This window comes from Heteronotia binoei, chromosome 5 (genome assembly GCF_032191835.1).
Source record: "Heteronotia binoei isolate CCM8104 ecotype False Entrance Well chromosome 5, APGP_CSIRO_Hbin_v1, whole genome shotgun sequence".
Classification (NCBI taxonomy): domain Eukaryota; kingdom Metazoa; phylum Chordata; class Lepidosauria; order Squamata; family Gekkonidae; genus Heteronotia; species Heteronotia binoei.
In genome coordinates this window covers 113,669,136-113,689,009 of record NC_083227.1, presented here as the reverse complement: position 1 = coordinate 113,689,009, position 19,874 = coordinate 113,669,136, and the positions used below count along the sequence as shown (strand labels likewise).

At 43.9% G+C, this 19,874-nt stretch overlaps 1 protein-coding gene across 1 annotated transcript; it reads left to right on the top strand.

Annotated features, from left to right (window-relative positions):
* The first annotated feature begins 441 nt into the window (after window positions 1–441).
* On the top strand, window positions 442–19,205 carry DDX41 (DEAD-box helicase 41). Its single transcript, XM_060240157.1, has 17 exons — window positions 442–614; window positions 774–908; window positions 6,356–6,515; window positions 6,603–6,677; window positions 6,909–6,969; window positions 7,529–7,665; window positions 9,004–9,076; window positions 9,653–9,806; window positions 9,944–10,080; window positions 12,013–12,175; window positions 13,488–13,619; window positions 14,731–14,802; window positions 15,062–15,158; window positions 16,564–16,713; window positions 16,967–17,038; window positions 17,384–17,494; window positions 17,892–19,205. Exons 1-17 carry the CDS (start codon window positions 591–593, stop codon window positions 18,026–18,028), a joined length of 1,890 nt encoding a protein of 629 aa, XP_060096140.1. The 5' UTR covers window positions 442–590; the 3' UTR covers window positions 18,029–19,205.
* Window positions 19,206–19,874: the final 669 nt, after the last annotated feature.

Genomic DNA, 19,874 nt, shown 5'->3' with positions numbered 1-19,874 from the left:
ATCAACGTCGGATCACAAAGGATTGCAAGGCATGAATATAGTAAATACCGTTTCAAAACCTAAGAAAAGTTAGTTGTCGCCCCCCTTTTTAATACACCATCACCGTACACTGTTCCCGAAAGTCTCATATGCTTCCACGGCTAGTTCCCGGAAAAACAGGATTCCTCCCTCAGCCGCAAAACGGTCTCATTCAATTTCACAAGAACCGACAAAGTTACAGGTTCCGTGTTACTTATGGAGAACGCAAAGTCAACAGCTTCATTAAGCTACTAAACTCGTGAACGCCACTCACAACCACAACGACTAGGTCCGTCCTAGCCGTTTCATTTCACGCACAGCTCCGCCCACAGCTCCTGCTTTGTTCAACCCAGACACAAGATCTCCCGCCCCTTCGTCCTCCCCTTTTCACTAAATTTGACCCTCTCCGCTTCCCTTCGCGCGCACATCCTTCCTTTTCGGAATGTACTGCTTGTGGGCGTGGTTCCAGTTGCTAAGCGACTCAAGCTTTGCGACAACCCGTTCTCCTTCCGTTCCTTCTCATTGGCTACGTGCACGTTGTCTCGCGGAGAGTAACTGTGTAGTGTCGAAACATGGATACCGGAAATAGCAGGAAGGTACGTCTGAACATGGTAGAATTTCCCCTCCCAATTCCTCTAACCCCGAAAGTATTATTCATCCCCCTCGCGGACCCACACGCCCGCGCAGCCTTCCCGCTTTTCTAGGGGAAGGAAACTTCGCCCCAGCAAGTAACTGGCTATTAAAAATTCCTGCAGAGGCAGCGTGAGGCGGACTCGGAGACGTCGGACCTATCTGGCGAGGAAGAGGAGACAAAAGTGGTGGCAGTGGAGGAGGATGACGACGAAGAGTATGTGCCCTACGTGCCAGTTAAGCAACGCAAGCAGCAGATGGTAAATGGGGCTGAAGTTGCTCCCTTCCGCTATGTTGAGTGGTTCTGTGCATATGTGCTCGAATTCAGCAAATATCACTGAGTGTTGCTGAGGGACGACGCGAGTGGGGCTGGGGGGTGTGGAAGGGAGGGAGAGGGTCGGAGGCCCGCGTGCCACTGCTTGTGGGGGACCCTCTGTGTATCTAGATCGGCACTTGGGAGAGAACCGGGTGGCGACCTAGATAGACCCTTGTCACATCCAGTAGGACTCTTCTTGTGGGCTCAAGTGCGCTGAGTAGATGCGTCTGAAGTATGTATAGAGCTGCAGCTTCAGTTCTTCAGTCCATATCCCTTTTGTTATTGTTCCTGACCCGGAACTGTTACCCATCTAATAATGGATCGGGAGTCAACAGTTTGTAGAGCTCCCCCTAGTGGTGTTCTTCTCATTTAGGAGTGGGAAGAGAGGTGGTACTCTTTTGGCTCCTTGTTTTCCTTCTGTATGTCTGTTTTCCGCCAGCTTAATTTCACAGACCAACAGTTAAGCAAACCTTCCTTAAAGTCAGGTCTTATCATAATTTTTTGTTGGTCAGTCACACCGTTGAGTCCTACTCTTTGTGACCCCGTGGACCAAGTCACGCCAGGTCTTCCTGTCTTCCATCATCCTCTGAAGTCCACTCAAATTCGTGTTTGTTACATCAGTAATGCTGTCCAGCCACGTCATCTTTTGCCATCCCCTTCTTCTTTTGCCTTCTGTCTTTCCCAGCATCAGGATCTTCTCCAGTGAGTGCTCCCTTCTCATTTGGTGGACAAAGTATTTGAGCTTCAGCATCTGACCTTCCAGGGAACAGTCAGGGTTGATTTCCCTTAGGACTGACTGATCATCTTCTTGCAGTCCAAGGGACTCTCAAGAGTCTTCTCCAGCTCTTATCATAATACCTGGGTATAAAAGATAGCTGCCCTCACATAATTAGGACACCACATCAGGGAAATATATAATAATAATAAAATTTTATTTATACCCCGCCCTCTCCACTGAGGCAGGCTCAGGGCGGCTTACAGAGTGTGGCAAAAGCCATGTTAAACAATAAAACAATTATACATTTCTGTACCATTTAAAATTTACCATTAAATTTACGTAATATAATTCTGGTAGTGCTAGAGAATATTGCTGTGTAGGCACATTACACACTACTTTTGTGTAGTAGTGTAGCTGGAATGGCTGTGATTCTGTGTCTTGACATGTTGAAACCTCCGATTGGTGAGTTCTCTGGCTTCTAAGCAGTTCTTCCACCTTTCTAAATTGATAATCAGGAACAAAGCTGGCAACAATGTCCTAAGGAGAAAAAAGGCTTCTCCAGAACAGCAAAGGTGGCTTGGTGGCAGTCTCCACCGCTATGATCAATGCATGCATTTCAGGATACAGAGAATATGTATATGTTGGTCACAGTATGTGGTGGACCAGAAATAGTGCATCAGAAGAGCTGGTGTTGATCTTGTGAGTGTGATTAGACACTTGAATGAATTTGGGCTGCATGGGTGAGCTCAGAAGAGGCTGTGACAAGATTTGTTATGGGTGGGCTACACTAGATTAAAAGGCTTGAGGTGGAGACTTTTATTTACATAATGTATATGCTGCTTCTTAATTAATTTATATGTTGATTTACAAAATAAAACTGTTACTTAATAAAAATGAATTTTAAAAGCCTCACCGATTAAATTAAACAACTCCAGGATCAGTCTTTTTAAATGTAATGGTTCTTCATTGTTGGAGGTATTCTGGTGAAGGTTACTTACTTGCTTTAGACTTAGAATTACATAAATGAACTCACATTTTTCATCCTTGCCAGTGCGAGGACTGAAGCTCCCATCCACCTCCAGTTTTGGTCCTGCCAGCTTGGCACAACAGGGTACTTTGATACGTCCTGTTCTCCTCATCTTCTCCCATTGCATTATTTCTGTAACAGTAGGGCTTTTTTCAAAGACTAGAAGCCCGCTTTGCATCAGCAGGTGAGCAGCTGCTCCTTAAGCAATACTGCCACCCCTCAATAAAGGCTTCATGATGGATGTGTTTGCAAGAGCCACGGGGGGGTGGGGTTGAGATAACAGCAGAAGTAATCTCTAGAGGCTCTGAAATGCTGCCCTGGATTCTTACATTGGCTTAGGCACTCAGAGACAATTTATTCCTCATGTGATGGATGACAGTGGTAGGTAGCATCTTTGCCATTCCGGTTCTGAAAAGTGCACTGAGAGTAGCAGCTATGTTAGCCAAATAATGCAGAAAAATTTCTCGCAATCTGTAGAATGTCCTCCACCATCACCGCAGCTCCCGAGTATGTGCATTCTTCTTCAAATTCATAATTCCAGCATTCTGATTTTTGCTGCTGGATATAAAGCTCATTGTGAAAGGCATCCAGGTGGACCTTACAGAAGGAGACAAATAGAGCAGTTCATTATTCTCTCCTTTTGATCCCACACTTAAAACCCAAAGTTCAGCTGAAAGACCCCACCCTTCCAGAGCATACTGTTATTCTATGCTAGTTAATATATATCTACCTCAACTGATATTTGTGCTAATAGATACATTTTCGCTCTTTTAGATAATCATTGGACAACTTTCCACTGTCTTAACAATGCAGAGTTCTAAGCAGAGTTACACGCTTCTAAACTTCAGTTGACCTAAAAAGTGTACACCTCTGTTTAGGAGGTGCACTGCAAAGGAACAATCCTGGGCAGGTTTACTCAAAAGTATTCCCATTTTATTTTGTTGGGCCCACTCCCAGGAAACTTTTCTTAAGATATTCTTTGCTGTGCTCTGTACAACACAGAGTTGATCTTATAAGAGATAGTACCCATGATTCCCAGTGTACCATGGTTCCCACTGATGAGTTTTGTGGTGCTCATTTGTGCCTTTAGCAAAGTATGTATTCAGACAAGGAGCCATGCTTGGCTTTCTTCCATCTCATTGGAGCAGAAGTTGCTTCAGAATCCAAGAAGCATCACCTCTGTGTCTGCAGGGAGCAACTGTTCAGAAATAGCTGCCTCTGTAGGATGATACTTGACTTGCAACTTTCCAACTATTTGTAATTAGCCTCAGCATTCCATAGCAGCCATTTTGTGGTTGTCTTTGTGGTAGCACCCATTTGACAGTCTCTTAATATCCAAAGTGCCAACACCATTAGAACCACTTGTCTTATAAAAGTCAACATCATAGAGCATTCTCATCCAGCACTCTTCCCTGTGTTTATGTCAGGCTACTATCCTTGGGCAATATTCTTGCTGTTTTTACCATGTTATTCTGGATTTGTGTTTTAAATACATTTGCCATAGGAATGCTGTAGTCTCATTCCCCTTGATCTCTGCTAATCCTCAGAAAGGTGCTTCTCAATTTTGTTGCCTAAAGCAAAATTATTTTGTTGATACTGGACTCTTTATTTCATATAGGTACAACATTATCTTGGGACTAAAACTGTAGTAGAATGATGATAAAGAACCGATTACAAATGGGGGAAGAAACAAATGGGGAAAAAACATAGGGACCTCAAGAGAAAGGGTGGGTGATACACATTTTATACTGTGCAATATACATCATATACTGTAAAACAATTTAAAAACTAAAAACAACAACAGTTTAAGTTACGGTTTACTACTGGCAAACGTGCACATGTAATGTCTTCTTCCTAGTCTGTGAACTAAAGAGCTTGTTGTATAACAACACACATTCCCCCAACTGTTTTCCTTAAACACACATAGTTAATAATTTATTTAATTTTCAAATTTATATCCTGTCTCTCTCACAGCAAATGCAACTCATGATAGCTAACAACAATGTAAAATAACAGGTTCTTCTTAGTCCTGTTTTTTCCTAGACAATGGTAACTGTGTTTAAAATATTAAATAGTAGTCATTGTTTTTGTTCCAGAGAAAAAAGAAAAGGTGCCATGCAGATAATATGGTTGCGTTACATGTTTCTGTCCCAGAAGAAAGGTGAAGGTATTCGCTTACTTTGCACTATAAGGAGAATGATCTAAACTAAAGCACAATAAGGAAATCCCCTTGTTTGCCCTTAGTGATCTCAGTATGTAGCCAGACTTTAATGGCTACTTGACAGCTTCCCCTTTTTTCCCAGGAACAAAAAGACTGATAATTTGTAAAAAGCTGCAAAAATTAGTTCATAGAATACAAAGGGGTAAGTATTAGGTAGGTGAAATCAGGGCAGTGGTTCACAGCCTCTTCAGTATGATGACCCACTGGTCCAAATTGATATCTTATCATGATCTATCCAGGGCTGGCCCAAGGTGTTTTGATGCCTTAGGCAGACTTTGACAGGGGTGTCAAACATCTGGCTTGGGGGCCGTATCAAGCCCCCAAGCAACTGGCTGTCATCTGCTTCCTTCTCCCTCTCTCTTGCCTCCTTCTGTGTAACAGCTTGCTTTGCAAGGCTTGCTCAATTGCACAGGAGCTACAGTGCAAAACTTCCATTTTCTTCATTTGCTGAGGCTCCTCCCTTGGGAAGGAAGGGGAGGAAGGCTTTACCAGGCTATCACAATCACACAGCAGAGCTACTGAGCCAAACCTCTCTTCCTTCTGTTGGCTGAGACTCCTCCCTCTCCTGGTCCCTTGGGGAAGGAAGGAAAGAGCCAGAGCTTCCTTTGCTCAGTTCCCTGGATCCAATGGGAGAAATACAAAGAAAGCACCCTTAAGACCAAGGAGTGCTAATGTTTTAAGCATGTTCTAAGGTTTTTTTAAAAAAAATCTTTGTTTGTCTGTGTCCTTTACAAAGTTTAAATATCTGCTATCTAATCTTAAATAGGTACATATATGGCCCAGCCCAACATGGCCTGGCCCAACAAGGTCTCATTTATGTCAGATCCAGCCCTTATAACAAATGAGTTCGACACCCATCTAGTTCAGCATTCCATTTTTTAGAATGGCTAGCCAGATGTTTCTGAGAAACCAACAAACATTGCACAAGAGGTGCAGCTGCCTCCACTGTGAACCCCAAGCAAGTGGCATTCTGATATATATAGCTTTTGCATATGATGATAACATTCCAGCCTTTTGACACCCTCTCCTTCCCCGTTACACCCTCTAATCCCCCCTAAGATTCTGAGAAACTCACCCTAGGAACCATCAGGACATGTTTATTTGACCAACATGTACATGCAATGAAGAACAAACCACCAAATGACACATGACATGGAAGATACTGTTTCCAGGGTCAGATCTTGGTTTCCAAAATGCAAAAAAGAGTAATGGAAAGGACAGGGGTAGCCATTAGGGAACCACTTTCAGAGGCTTTGCAATCCAGTCTTGACCCCCAGGTTGGGAAACACTGATCTATGGGACATCTAGCCTTCCCCTTGAAATGTTCCTTTTCATACCAAAATATTCTGCAGGTGGACTAGCAGTCTTCCTCTGTTCCAATCTAAGCTTTGGACTTTGCCTCTTGTGTCTCTTAAATATACTCAGCTGCAAAAGCGACTGCAGATGCGCCGCAAGGGGGTGTTGGAGGAGGAACAAAAGGACAGTGGCAGTGAATATCACGGAGATGAAGATGACATCCCTCTGGGTCCACAATCCAATGTTAGCCTCCTGGACCAGCACCAGCATCTCAAGGAGAAGGCAGAAGGTGGAGTTGGCACACTCAGATTGGTCTTATGAGTGGGGAGGAGGAGGCACTAGAAGGGCTTAACTGACTGCTCTATAATCTTTCCAGCACGTAAAGAGTCGGCTAAGGAGAAGCAGCTGAAGGAAGAAGAGAAGATCTTGGAGAGTGTGGCGGAAGGGCGAGGTGAGTGCCAAAGAAATACTCTCTTGCTAGGGTCCATTGGTAATAGGCAGGAAGAGTGAGGAGAAGGCTGTATTCATCACTCTTAAATGTAAACTTTTCCATGTTTCTGAGCTCTTAATGTTATCATAAATGTGGCAGAATAATCCCTTTTCTTTTTCTTTTCTTTTTTGCTCTGGCTTCTATGTGTTCCTTGAGGGCTTACATTAATACTAATGTCTTTCTTTTATGCAGCACTGATGTCTGTGAAGGAAATGGCAAAAGGCATCACATATGATGATCCAATTAAAACCAGGTAGATTGCATGTTGTTAATGCAAGTTTACTGACACTTCAGCCTATTCAAAGTTTTCTGGAGATAATGTGGTGGGAATCTCTGGGTTGTACCTTGGAGCCATCTGTGAATGAGAAAGATGGATTCACCATGAAACTGGAAAACCTTGCAGATGTAGTACTATTATTAGACAGTGATTGTACATACCCAGTTGTTTTGTTCCAAAGCAAAATCCAACTTCCAGAGCCATGTAATATCTACATACATACCATAGACCTTTTTTGGCATTAAGATGTAATATCTTTTACTAAGTTCAACCAAACTAACGCAGTAACATGGGCAAGCTGTCAAGTTCTCCTGAACTTTCATCAGGCTGGATGTTAAAAGGGTCAAGGAGGGGAGAAAAACAAACAAACACTAAGATTTCCCTTTGGGAGAGCCTGTGAAAGAAAGGCTAAGCATAAGGACTATTGTTTTCTGCTGGTGACTGCATTTGATTTCTGGTCCTCCCACTTCACTGTGAGTAGTCCCATCCTAGTGTCCTTACTCCCTGCTGTTATTTCTTTGTATTCTCTTACCAGCTGGAAGGCCCCCCGGTACATTCTGGCTATGTCAGAAGCACGACACGATCGTGTGCGCAAGAAATACCACATCCTGGTAGAGGGAGAAGGCATCCCACCCCCGCTCAAGAACTTTAAAGAGATGAAATTCCCACCAGGTAGGTGGCTGCATGAGTAATCCCATCTGTGAGGAATTTCTTTTCACATGGAGGAGTTTGGAGCTGCAGGCTCCTGATTTTTCTTTCTCTCCAGCCAGCACGCTCTAGGGATTGCTTCTCAAGCTACCTTTTGTACTTAGGTGTGCATGCAGAATACATAATACACATGAACCACTTTAGATTGAAACAGCAAAGGTTTATGTCATTTCCCCTTCCCCTTTCTAAATGGTTACTAGTAGGGACTCAGTTTGCTTATCCTATTTCATGTACAGTAGAAGCTTTGCTATACAGCATTCACAGGGAATGAATGTTGCCAGTTAATCAGAAGTGCCAGATACTTGAGCAGGGGTGGCCATACTATGGCTCAGGAGCCACATGTAGCTCTTTTACACATATTGTGTGACTCTCAAAGCCCCTACTGCCCTGTTGCAGACTTGGAGAAGGCATTTGTCTCTTTAAATCATTTCTACAAGCCAAGGCAGCCAGCAGCTTGGAGAATGCATTTAAAGAAAGTTGCTTTCTTTCCAACTCTCCCTCCCTTCCCCCTCCTCTTTCTATTTGCCTGCCTTCCTCCCTTTCCCCCTTCCTCCTTTCCTTCCTTCAAACATCTGATGTTCATGTCTTGTGACTCTCAAATATCTGATGTTTATTCTATGTGGCTCTTACGTTAAGCAAGTTTGGCCACCCCTGTACTTGAGATTATTGCTCTGCCCCATCTCCTACCTGGAGGAACTGTGTGTATCAAACCTCATACCATTGGGAATGTGAGGCAATAGCCTCCATGCATGGTAGGGCGATTATAATTTCCCCATGCACCAGGCCAGATAAGCAGGCTAGCAACCCTCCAACAATGAGGTTAGCTGTCAGTTTTGGCTGTCAGAAGCCTTGCAGCAGCTGAAGACATAAAGCCATCTAGTTGGAGAGGCGGAAGCAGGGCATGCATGTGCTCAAAGTCACAAGTATATGGTGGTTCTGCCCTCTGGCCATACTTGCCCTCTTAAGCGATGCTGGTTAGCTAAGTAAACTTTTACTGTATTTGACAGGAAAAGCAGCCAGTAATACTTACACTTTCAAAATACTTGATCTGATCCAATCCATGTGTATGTGTTTTATACTTGGGTCTGTGTAGCTGAATATGAAAAGTAGCATGAGAAGTGCCTGAAATGTTCTGTATTTTTTGTGCTAGGATATGGTGGCATCATGATGCGACGTCACCCCAGAGTCAGAAACGACTGGTGCTTGCACAGGGGGCTACCTTTACCTTTTTATATGATGGGAAACAGCTCTTTTTCTAGTCTGCCTTTTAGCTGCTGAATCCTTGTCTTACTCTGCCCACAGCAATCCTGCGAGGTCTCAAGAAGAAGGGGATCCAGCAGCCAACTCCTATCCAGATCCAGGGTATTCCCACTATGTGAGTGGCATAGTGTTTCTTCAGCCTCTTTCTGATTGTACTGGGCCACTGCTGTGGCCTACAGAAGGAGTACGGCATTTTATACTGTTTCCCACCCCTCAAAATACATTACAATTAAAAATATTAACTGCTATTGCTTATTGCATATTGGTTATGTAGCAGTCACTCATTACAGACTGGGAAGAGCAAGATGTGGGATAAAAGCACAAGAAGCAGGGCCAAAAAGGACATCTGAGCCCTTTGCTGGGTGAAGACACTCTGTAGCCTGCTGGAATTCCCATGCAGATCCCTTGTAGTTTTTAAAATGCACCACAGACTTTGTGGTGTTGTTGACTTTGAGACTGGAAATCTGCTTTCTCTCAAATGAAAGTTCAGGTTTTCACTGGTGCTAAGTCTGCAGTTCATGTCCAGTTGACTCTCTGGCTTGATGATGCTTTAAGTGCCAAATGTTGCCGTTTTCGAGTGGCATAAGTAGGTTAGTCTCCTCCTCCCTACACATTTACGAATAAAACCACTCCTGCTCTAAATGTACTTCTCCTAGACTAAATGGTTGCCCTAACTCATTTTTTTTGGTAGCCTTTCCGGCAGAGACATGATTGGCATCGCATTCACTGGCTCTGGCAAGACTCTAGTGTTTACCCTCCCTGTTATCATGTTCTGTCTGGAGCAAGAGAAGAGGCTGCCATTCTCCAAGAGAGAAGGGCCTTATGGGCTTATCATCTGCCCCTCAGTAAGTTGTGCGATCCCTCCTGTGTGTTTAAGTGATCTTGAGTGGATGGGGGAGAATAGTTGAAGAAAAAAAGGAAAAATAGTGAGTGGTGCAAGCTGTGGCTGTAGTTGCTGCTTAATAAACTGCTGTCTCTGCAGAGGGAATTGGCTCGCCAGACTCATGGTATCCTAGAATACTACTGTCGCCTGCTGCATGAAGATGGAATGCCTGCCCTGCGCTGTGCCCTGTGCATTGGGGGCATGTCTGTCAAGGAGCAGATGGAGACCATCAAACAGTAAGTCTGGTGATGGAGTCTAGATAAGCATCTAATGTATGATTAGAACAGGGGTGTCAAACATGCAGTTTGGGGGCTGAATCAGGCCCCCCGAGGGCTCCTATCAGACCCCTGAGCAATTGGTGGTAATGTGCTTCCTTCTCCCCCCCTCTTGCTTCCTTCATTATAACAGCTTGCTTTGCAAGGCTTGCTCAATTGCACAGGAGCTACAGTGCAAAACCTTTATTTTTTCCTTTGGCTGAGGATCCTCCCTTAGGGAGGAAGGGGGGAAGAATAGCTTGCTTTGCCAGGCTCTTTCAGTCGCACAGCAGAGCTACTGAGCCAAGCCTCTCTTCCTATTGGCTTAGGCTCCTCCCCCGCAGCCCCCTGGGGAAGGAAGGAAAGAACCAGAGCTTCCTTTGCCCAGTTTCCTGGATCCCATGGGAGAAATACAAATAAAGCACCTTTAAAACCAATGAGTGCTAATGTTTTAAGCATGTTTTAAGTTTTTAAAATATATATATATATATATTTGTGTATGTCTTTGTTCTTTATAAAATTTATATCTCTGCTACCTAATCTTAAATAGGTACACACATGGCCCAGCATGGCTCGGCCCAGCATGGCTCGGCCCAACAAGGTCTCATTTATGTCAAATCCAGCCCTCGGAGTTCGACACCCCTGGGTTAGAGCTTACAGCTCCTCCCCCTCTCTAGAGCGGGTGTTAAGAAAACAGGGTCTGCGTTCATCTCCCTGCCTTATCAATTGCCTGCCTATCCTCTATCCCAGTCATACGCCTGTTAGGTATTATAACTGTTGCTTATTTCAGGACTTTATTGATGGAACAGGCAGTGTACTTGCAGAAGATCCCTTTCCAAAAAGATTTTTATCTAACCAGCCCACTGGACATATGAAAACATTTACATCTAGCTTGCTCCCTTTGTGGTAAAACAATGAGCATGGACCACATTCACATCCCTTATGTGGATTAGATTATGTTCTGTTTTCACAATTAGTGAGGAGATAGTGGGATACAGATGCTTGATATAGATCTGTTTTTTAACTCTTTGTTCATGTGAATGTTACCAGCACAACTCACCGTCCCTCTCTAGGGTTCCTTAGCTCACCAAACAGAAACTTTACCTACTTTCTTGACAGCTATCTAATACACTTATCCCACTTTTTCTCCAAGAAACTTGGGGTGATTATCAGTGTTCCCTCTAAGCTGAGTTAGTATGAGCTAGCTCACAGTTTTTTAGCCTCCAGCTCACACATTTTTGCCTTAGCTCAGGGAAAATGGCCCCTGAGCAATCTAATTTATGCAGTCTCTCTCGGCTTGGCTTCGCGAACGAAGATTTAAGAAGGGTGCAATAGTCCACGTCTGCTGCAGGCTCGCTGGTGGCTGACAAGACCAATGCAGTAGCTCACAACATTAATGCCAGTAGCTCACAAAGTAGATTTTTTAATCACAAGACACTACAGTTTAGAGGGAGTATTGGTAACAATACACATGGTCCTTCTTTTCCCCACTTTTTCTTTACAACCTTGTAAAGTAGGTTAGTGCTAAGAGAGGGAGAACAACTGGCCCAGGCTTTTACAGCAGAGTGAGGATCTGAATCCAACTCTCTAAGAACCTAGCCTAACATTATAGCCACTGCACTACACTGGATGTCAGTTGAATGGAAGAGAAGTTGAACTGGGGAATCCTGGCCAGATTTTGGGCAAAGTTTGAGGGAATTGTCCTCCTTCAGAAAAAAAAAAGTTTATGATTACTCTAAGGCTAAAGAACCCTTCACGAGTGACCATTCTGAATCTATGTCTGCCTTGGGTCTTGCGAGCACAGCTTGGAGAAGAAAGTGTTTGGTCTCTGGACTTGAAAATTATGTTTCCAGTTCCTCTGTTTAAACTGCCAAACTTGGACTGACTCTGCAACTTTGACTTCTGATCCCACAGTGGTGTTCACATGATGGTGGCAACGCCAGGTCGCCTAATGGATCTTTTGCAAAAGAAAATGGTCAGCCTGGATGTCTGTCGTTATCTGGCATTGGACGAAGCTGACCGAATGATTGATATGGGCTTTGAAGGAGATATTCGTACCATTTTTTCCTACTTCAAGGTACCAGGCAGGGCAGCCTGTGCTCCAGACTTGATCCATGTGAATTCAGAATTTATGTGAGATGCCTTTCTGAGTCATGGCTTTCTTCCTGGTGCCAGAGGCATGGTAACTTCGTGCCCTTGGGCAGGCCACGCTCTGGCTTGTTTGAACTTTTTCTTTGCTCTTTGCGGTCTTCCAGCTGCAACATTCTCCCTATCCAGATGAAAGTTTGTGGGCAAATGCTGTGGATGGGACTTAATTGAAGCTGGAGCTCATTAGAACTGTGCCTTGAAACTTGCTTTCACAGGCATGGATCTACCCTGAAACATGTGAAGTTGTAATAGAGCATGCTTTTGCTTCTGTCTGTCCATTAAGTGACTGCAGTCAGCATCTGGGATTACGGGAAAGGTGTTCAGGTTATATGGTGGGATTTCCAAGCAGGCTTGAGACCTGGCAAATCTTTTTTTAGATATCAAGCAGTGCCTGAAGTCTTTGCTCAGGGAGCCGGTTTGGTGTAGTGGTTAAGTGCGTGGACTCTTATCTGGGAGAACCGGGTTTGATACCCCACTCCTCCACTTGTAGCTGCTGGAATGGCCTTGGGTCAGCCATAGCTCTCGTAGGAGTTGTCCTTGAAAGGGCAGCTGCTGTAAGAGCTCTCTCAGCTCCACCCACCTCACAGGGTGTCTGTTGTGGCGGGGGGGAGGTAAAAGGAGATTGTGACCGCTCTGAGATTCAGAGTATTAGGCGGGATATAAATCCAATATCATCATCTTATGTGGTCACAAAATGTTATGTGTCAAAAATAAGTTACCATGTGAGCCCTTCTACTTGTTACTGTGCAGCTGATTGGTTTGGTCATGCACAGGGTTCTTTATACTCTGCTCTGGGTGACCTACATTCTCTTTCAAGAGAAGATAATGTGACCTGTATAAATTATGCTAATTGAGCAAGTGTTGCATATATTTGTATGTTTAGTTGTGCTTGTACTAGAAAGGGTAAGAGGCTATGTTAGGCACTAAAGCCATAAATAGTACTCTTCCCTCTGCTTTCCTTGGCTTCTGAGAGTTTGCCAAGCACTGTCTCCTGTCTTTGCAGCCATAAGGGCCAGACGCTTGCTTTTTGAAAGGATTTAAATTCTTTGCCTTATGAGAAATTCTCCACTTATTTAGACTTTTGGAATATTCACAGCCCTGCTTATATGACTAGTATCTTGTCGTTATGGTTTTCGAGACCCATTTCATGACGATTCCAGTGACTGTTTCCAGTGAGGATTCATGGAAATGTGGCAGTGTACAAAACAAAACTGTCCTTCTCTTCTCCTTTATTCCCTTAGGGTCAGAGACAGACTCTCCTCTTCAGTGCCACCATGCCCAAAAAGATCCAGAATTTTGCCAAGAGTGCTCTTGTGAAGCCTATAACAATCAATGTGGGGCGTGCAGGAGCTGCCAGCTTGGATGTCATACAGGTATGTTTGTGTTCTTAAATTGTATAAATGTAAATTGTATAAAGACACACGTGTGTGCCATTTTTTATCTGTAGTACGATGTCATCAGATCTCAGAAGCTAAGCAGGGTTGGCCCTGGTTAGCATTTAGATGGGAGACCACCAAAGATGTCTCATTACATATACTAAACCCATTTTCACTATATTTTCATGTATTCCTTTTTTCTAATGGCAAAGTAGCATGATGTTTATAATGTACAGAATGATGTTTATAATGTATGTTACATGGGAACATCACTGGGAAAAACATGTCCTTTGTTTATTCCAGACTTGTAGCAATAGAGCAATTAACAGGCAGCTTTTATTACCTTTTACTGGTTTCCCACACAAATGCCGCACAGACCATATGTTCTTTCATTTTGCCATTGGATTCTAACTTTGTATCACTTTGCATGCTTAACCACTGCCCACCAGCTATAAGTAGCTCTGCTCACTGCACCCCATTCCATTGTCTGAAGTATGCATGCATACAAAAGCTTACAGTCTGAATAAAACTTTGTTGGCCTTAAAGGTGCTACTGGATTCCTGCTTTGTTTTACGGAAGTCCTGAGTCACTACAGAAGGACAGGCAAACCTTCCTCTGTTGTCTTGTGCCTTGAAAATCCTACAGGGTCACCATAAGTCAGCTGCAGTTTGGTTGCACTTTCCACCACCACCACTTCTCAGAGCTGCTTTAAAAATTCTTATCTAACTTAGGCAGGATCCACGTTGGATATTGTTCTGCTGCTGGGTTATTTTTTACTTTCTGGATTTCTGTGTGTTCACAGGGCAGTCAGAAAATAAAGGATTCCAGTAGCACAACAGTGCAGTATTCAGCAATCTGTAAATCCAGCCTGGTTTTCATAAGGACTGTATGAGGCAGGTTAGCTTGAGGCATATAATTTGGTCATAATCATACACTGAACTTTCTGACTGCTTAAAGATTTGAAACCAAGGCTCTCACCTCCTAACTTAATGGCTTTCTAATCCCTAATCAGTTGATTTGTGATGTTATTTGTTTGGCCCCTTACTCTTTCATCATATTGAGGGGGAAATGTTGCCATGTGACACTATCATAACTTCTCTCTTGTTAGGAAGTAGAGTATGTGAAGGAGGAAGCCAAGATGGTGTACCTGCTTGAGTGTCTGCAAAAGACCCCACCACCTGTGAGTACAATCTCAGTCTAAGGGCATTATTTCAATCTTGCTTTTCCATTCCTCTAAGTTCTGCGCAGGAACCTGAAGCATTTGATTTTCTCCTGAAGCAGAAGCTTCTGCCAGAAGCTGCAAAGTGTTCAGTCCAGCATCTTTCATTGCATTCTGGTTCGGTGATCAGGGAGAGTGAACTTTGTGTAGACTGAGTGATTGAAGCAGGATCCATTAGAACATTGAATGGAACACTGTAGCCTTTTGCTTTCTTTGGCAGGTTCTTATCTTTGCTGAGAAGAAGGCTGATGTAGATGCAATACATGAATACTTACTACTCAAAGGCGTAGAGGCTGTGGCCATACATGGTGGCAAAGGTCAGTAAGAGTCTTAGATTGAATGTATTCCTTTCATTTACTGAGAACAAGTTGCAGTCACAAACGTGACTATATGTCACAATCTGCAAAAGCAGCAAAAGACATTTGGTCTGTAACAGAGTCTAACTATGGTTAGACTTCATGTTTCTCCTTCCCCTTTCACTATTTTATTGAGCTGATGAAACTGAAAGGTGCCCAATTCCAAATTGACAAAGTGAACTTATGGAACTGGCATCCATAGGGTATGCCAGAGGCCAAAGATTAGACAATCTAGAACATTGCTGACAGAGGGCCTGAAGATCTTGTCCTTCACAGGTGCCTTGTTGCGTGTCCTGCAAATAATTAACTAATGTCATATCTATAAATATGGTGTCCTATCAGTGCAACTTCTAGTTATTGTGCCAAAAAATGCAATTGGAGTTCATGATAATGTTTTTAATTAATTAATTAATTTTATTTGTATCCCACACTCCCCGCCGAAGCAGGCTCAGGGCTGTTCACCGCATAAAACATCACAGAGTTAAAATAATACATATTATAAAATGATTCATTCTATAATTTATACATTTAAAAATTAAAACAACATACCATTTGGTGCTCAGATCTAGAAGTTATCTTGTTCGATTTTGCAGTGCAACTGTATTCCATCTATGATATAAACTCCATATCCATTAAAGGCCAGCTGGAAGAGGACTGTTTTACAGGCCCTGCGGAACTGACCAAGGTTCTGCAAGGCCCGTATTTCCTCTGGGAATTCGTTCCACCAGTGGGGGTCAGCGATCAAAAAGGCCCTTTCCCTGGTGACTTTCAATTTGGCCTCCTTCAGCCCGGGGATTACCAATAGATTTTGAGAAATGGATCAAAGCACCCTCTGGGAGTATATGGGAAGAGGCGGTCCCTAAGGTAGGCAGGTCCTCAGCCATAAAGGGCTTTAAAGGTAATAATCAGCACCTTGTAACGAATCCGGTACACTATTGGCAGCCAGTGCAGTTCCCGCAGCCCCGGCTGTATGTGCTCCCACTTAGGGAGCCCCAATAACAACCTGACCACTGTGTTCTGCACCAGCTGCAGTTTTTTAAACTATGACCATGTGACCCATTTTCACTGGGGATCAACTCTTTCCTTCATTTCATTTTTAAACCAACTAAGGAGATGCTTTCCAAGAGAAAATAGCCCCCAGATTCACAAATGCATCTTTCTTGTATATATTGGGGCTGAAAGGCCTGTGGAACTGTTTATCCCAGGACTTCATCTATGTGTCTGCGGGGACAGTGGGCCTTTGTCTGCGGTGTGTGAATAATTCTTTGCAGAGCGTTTGAACAGAAAGTCTTGTTGTCTTTGGCCTATAAGCTTTGTGGGAGAGAGAAGCACTCTTCTGTTTCCAACTCTGTGTTTCCTTTTGCAGACCAAGAGGAAAGGACTAAGGCCATTGAGGCCTTCCGAGATGGCAAGAAGGATGTTCTGGTTGCCACAGATGTTGCCTCTAAAGGCTTGGATTTTCCAGCCATTCAGCATGTCATCAACTACGACATGCCTGAGGAGATTGAAAATTATGGTATGGGGCTAATTTGGCTGTGAAATTCTACAAGGATCCTTCTGTGTATTTAGAGCTTCTCTTGAGAGGGAGTGGAGAAGGCTTATGCCCATGAAACTTGGATAGCAGCTGTGTAGTTTGTGTGTATATATTCACATAAGTCCTAAAACATTTGCCTAAGTCAGGATTGTTGGCCTTCAAAGAATAAGATAGAGGACAGCTTTTTCCTCCACAGGTTTTTTGACTGACTTGTATGTCAATATTGTTTTTCCAGTTCATCGAATTGGGCGTACAGGCCGCTCAGGGAATACTGGCATTGCCACTACCTTCATCAACAAAGCCTGTGGTGAGGAGCTGCAAGGGGCTACAATAGAGGTTTGGCCTTGAGGGGATGTAAAGGATATGGAGTTGGTGCCCTATGGTTGCTGGGTTGAATCCTTGTTGCTTGGACAGCAGCCACTGAGGATTCTGCCAGAGCCTTTATCTCTTTTGAGTCACTGCTGAAAGTAATACACTGCAGGGACCCGAATAGAGGTATTGTGGCTCTTTGGGGAATGCCCCTTTTTAATAATCAAGATGGCCACTTGGTTCTGCGCAGTCTCCCACTCACTGTAACCAAAGTCCATTTCTGTTTGTATTCTGTTTGAGACACTGTTCTGCATCTCTTTTAAATTCTCCTCTTGGTCCCCAGATGAGTCAGTGCTCATGGACCTGAAGGCACTGCTGTTGGAGGCCAAGCAAAAGGTGCCACCTGTGCTGCAGGTGCTGCACTGTGGAGATGAATCCATGTTAGATATTGGAGGTGAGTGACTCATAGGGAACAGGGTAGGAGGCAACAGTCTTGTCTGACACTACACAGAAGGTGTGGGCTTTCCAGAGGAGGCAGCTCAGCTAGAGCTTGGAGTGGGCAGAAACTTCCTTTTGTTTCTTTCAGTTCTTGTCATAATCTATAGTTATGAAAAGGTCTTACCTGGTTAGTGGCCTCAAGACAGGCTTCCTAGGAGACAGTAAAATGAGTGTATGACCAGTTATTGTTCCAGATTGCATGGTCCACTTCCATGCAGCATAGAGGAGAGTGCTTCTTGCTGTAGGCATCCCTCTGCAGCCTCCCTCACCCAAAACCTGCCTTTCTCAATGTTATGCCCCAGGCTGAGGAATAGAAGTTTATCTGACTTTGTATTTTTTTTTTCCTCTCGCAGGAGAGCGGGGCTGTGCCTTCTGTGGGGGCTTGGGTCATCGTATCACAGACTGCCCCAAGCTGGAAGCCATGCAGACGAAGCAAGTCAGCAATATTGGACGCAAGGACTACCTAGCACACAGCTCTATGGACTTCTGAGTGCTTTCTGCCCTTTGGCCAGGCACAGCCAAACAGAAGGACTTTATTGTTCTTGGAAGAGCAGAAGTCATGTCTAGTATAGCTTGAGAGGCTGTTGCTAGCTGGAGTGGAAAAGAGCATCACATGGGACCCCCTTTCTTTCGTAAGCAGTTGCTGATTCTTGAGATGAAGTGCAGGGTGTGATCACAGTCCTGTGCCTCAAAGCCCATAGACCAGAAATTGCACAAAAGGCTGCCGTTTTCTTCTTTTTGCTTTGGTCGCACCTGTTGGTAGGTGTATAAAAACAGATGTTCTCTGTTCACTTTGAACAGTTGTGTCTTCCTAAAGTTTTCAGCATATTAAACCAGGAAATGGCAGGACAATGCTGCAATAGCCTGTTGCATTAGTGACTGTTGTCAAATAGGCATTGTGCAAGCATTGTGCTCCTAAGCAAGGGACCGTGAAATGGAAGCAGGGAGCCGGGTAGATTTCTGCTGTATTATCTGATTCTAATAATAGTTTAATAAGTTTATGTACACCCTTTCAACTGAGAAATTCAGCCCTTCTCTGCATGGAACCACCTGGCTGTTGTCAGCCACAGTTACTGTGCGTGCCAAGGTCCCCTTTTTGTTGCGCCTCATGCTAAAAAAGGAGGAGGAATATGCTCAGTAAGTCAAAAGTGTCCCTGGAGAGACTGTCTCCTGGGACTGCTCAGCCTACTGCGACTCCCTTTTTTGCATGAAGGCCCAAAAAGAGGAAGTTACTAGGCAGAGAGAGGAAGTCACCAGCGCTATCATATATACTGACTCATCTCTGTGGCGGCCACAACAACTTGCTGTCTGCAGCAGCCTCTGCTTCACTGGGCTATTGCCTGTTGAGAGCCTGACCCATGGAGTGCCCTGTGAAGGATGGAATCCTGTATATCCAACATCTCAAATTTGGGAAGGTAAATAGGGGTTGTGGAGAAAGGGAAAGAGCGCAAATAATAAATCCAGTAGCTTTTGTGATACTCTTAATATTCTGGGGAGTAGTATCATAACAGTATCTTAATTCTAGCCATAGTTAGAGTTTTTAACTGGAATCCACAGTAACAGTTGTGACTCTGCATCTTTTTTCCACCCCCCCACCCCGATTTTCTGGTTGCAACCAAATGTTATGTAATCCTTTGAGTGTAAATAAATTAATGAACACATTAAAATGGCAAAGTTTATGAACTCAGAGGTACACCAAAAGAATGCATGTATTGTCTATGTTTATAAATGGGTATACTTCCTGGTCATGTAGCATTATGTATTTGAATGTGGGAACACTGAAATCTGTGTTTCTCTGAATATTGGAAGACTGCAGAACAACACGGCATTTTGGTATTGGCAGTGAGGCACTTACTTCACTGAGTCTGCCATGTTGCTGTGCCCTGTTTCTTACACCAGTGGATCAGTGGCTTGGGCTGCCTGTTGTGTTGCAGGTGCCAGTTAACTAAGCTCAAGTCTCAGACTCCCCAACGGTACAATTGTCTGGTGCAGGGAGAGCTTGCAGTGGTGCCTGTCCACGTGGAACGGATGTCTGGTGCAAGAAGAAATGGTTCAGTGGGCTCTCATTTTCAGTCACCTGCTTTGGATCTGAGCTAGTAAATATAAAATTACAACAGTCATGCCCAAAGAGCATTCTAACAATTTGAGGATGTATAGCCTTGCATTAAAATTTAGCGTTTATACAGCACGTTGCAAGTGTACAAATAGCTGTATTCGCATTGGGCTGGATCCTGTAGCTGTATGAGCAAAAGGCCTGAATTTTCCCCAGCAACACCACCAAGGTGATGCTGAGGTATGGGGGTTCAGAAAGCACAAAACACAGGCATCTACAGTGA

What these genes read in the sequence shown, in the direction of transcription:
- DDX41 (XM_060240157.1), top strand. Translation starts at nt 591, where the DNA reads ATGGATACCGGAAATAGCAGGAAG. An exon ending in ATACCGGAAATAGCAGGAAG is followed by an intron (nt 615 to 773) that starts GTACGTCTGAAC and finishes AAATTCCTGCAG; the next exon opens with AGGCAGCGTGAGGCGGACTC. An exon ending in AGCAACGCAAGCAGCAGATG is followed by an intron (nt 909 to 6,355) that starts GTAAATGGGGCT and finishes AAATATACTCAG; the next exon opens with CTGCAAAAGCGACTGCAGAT.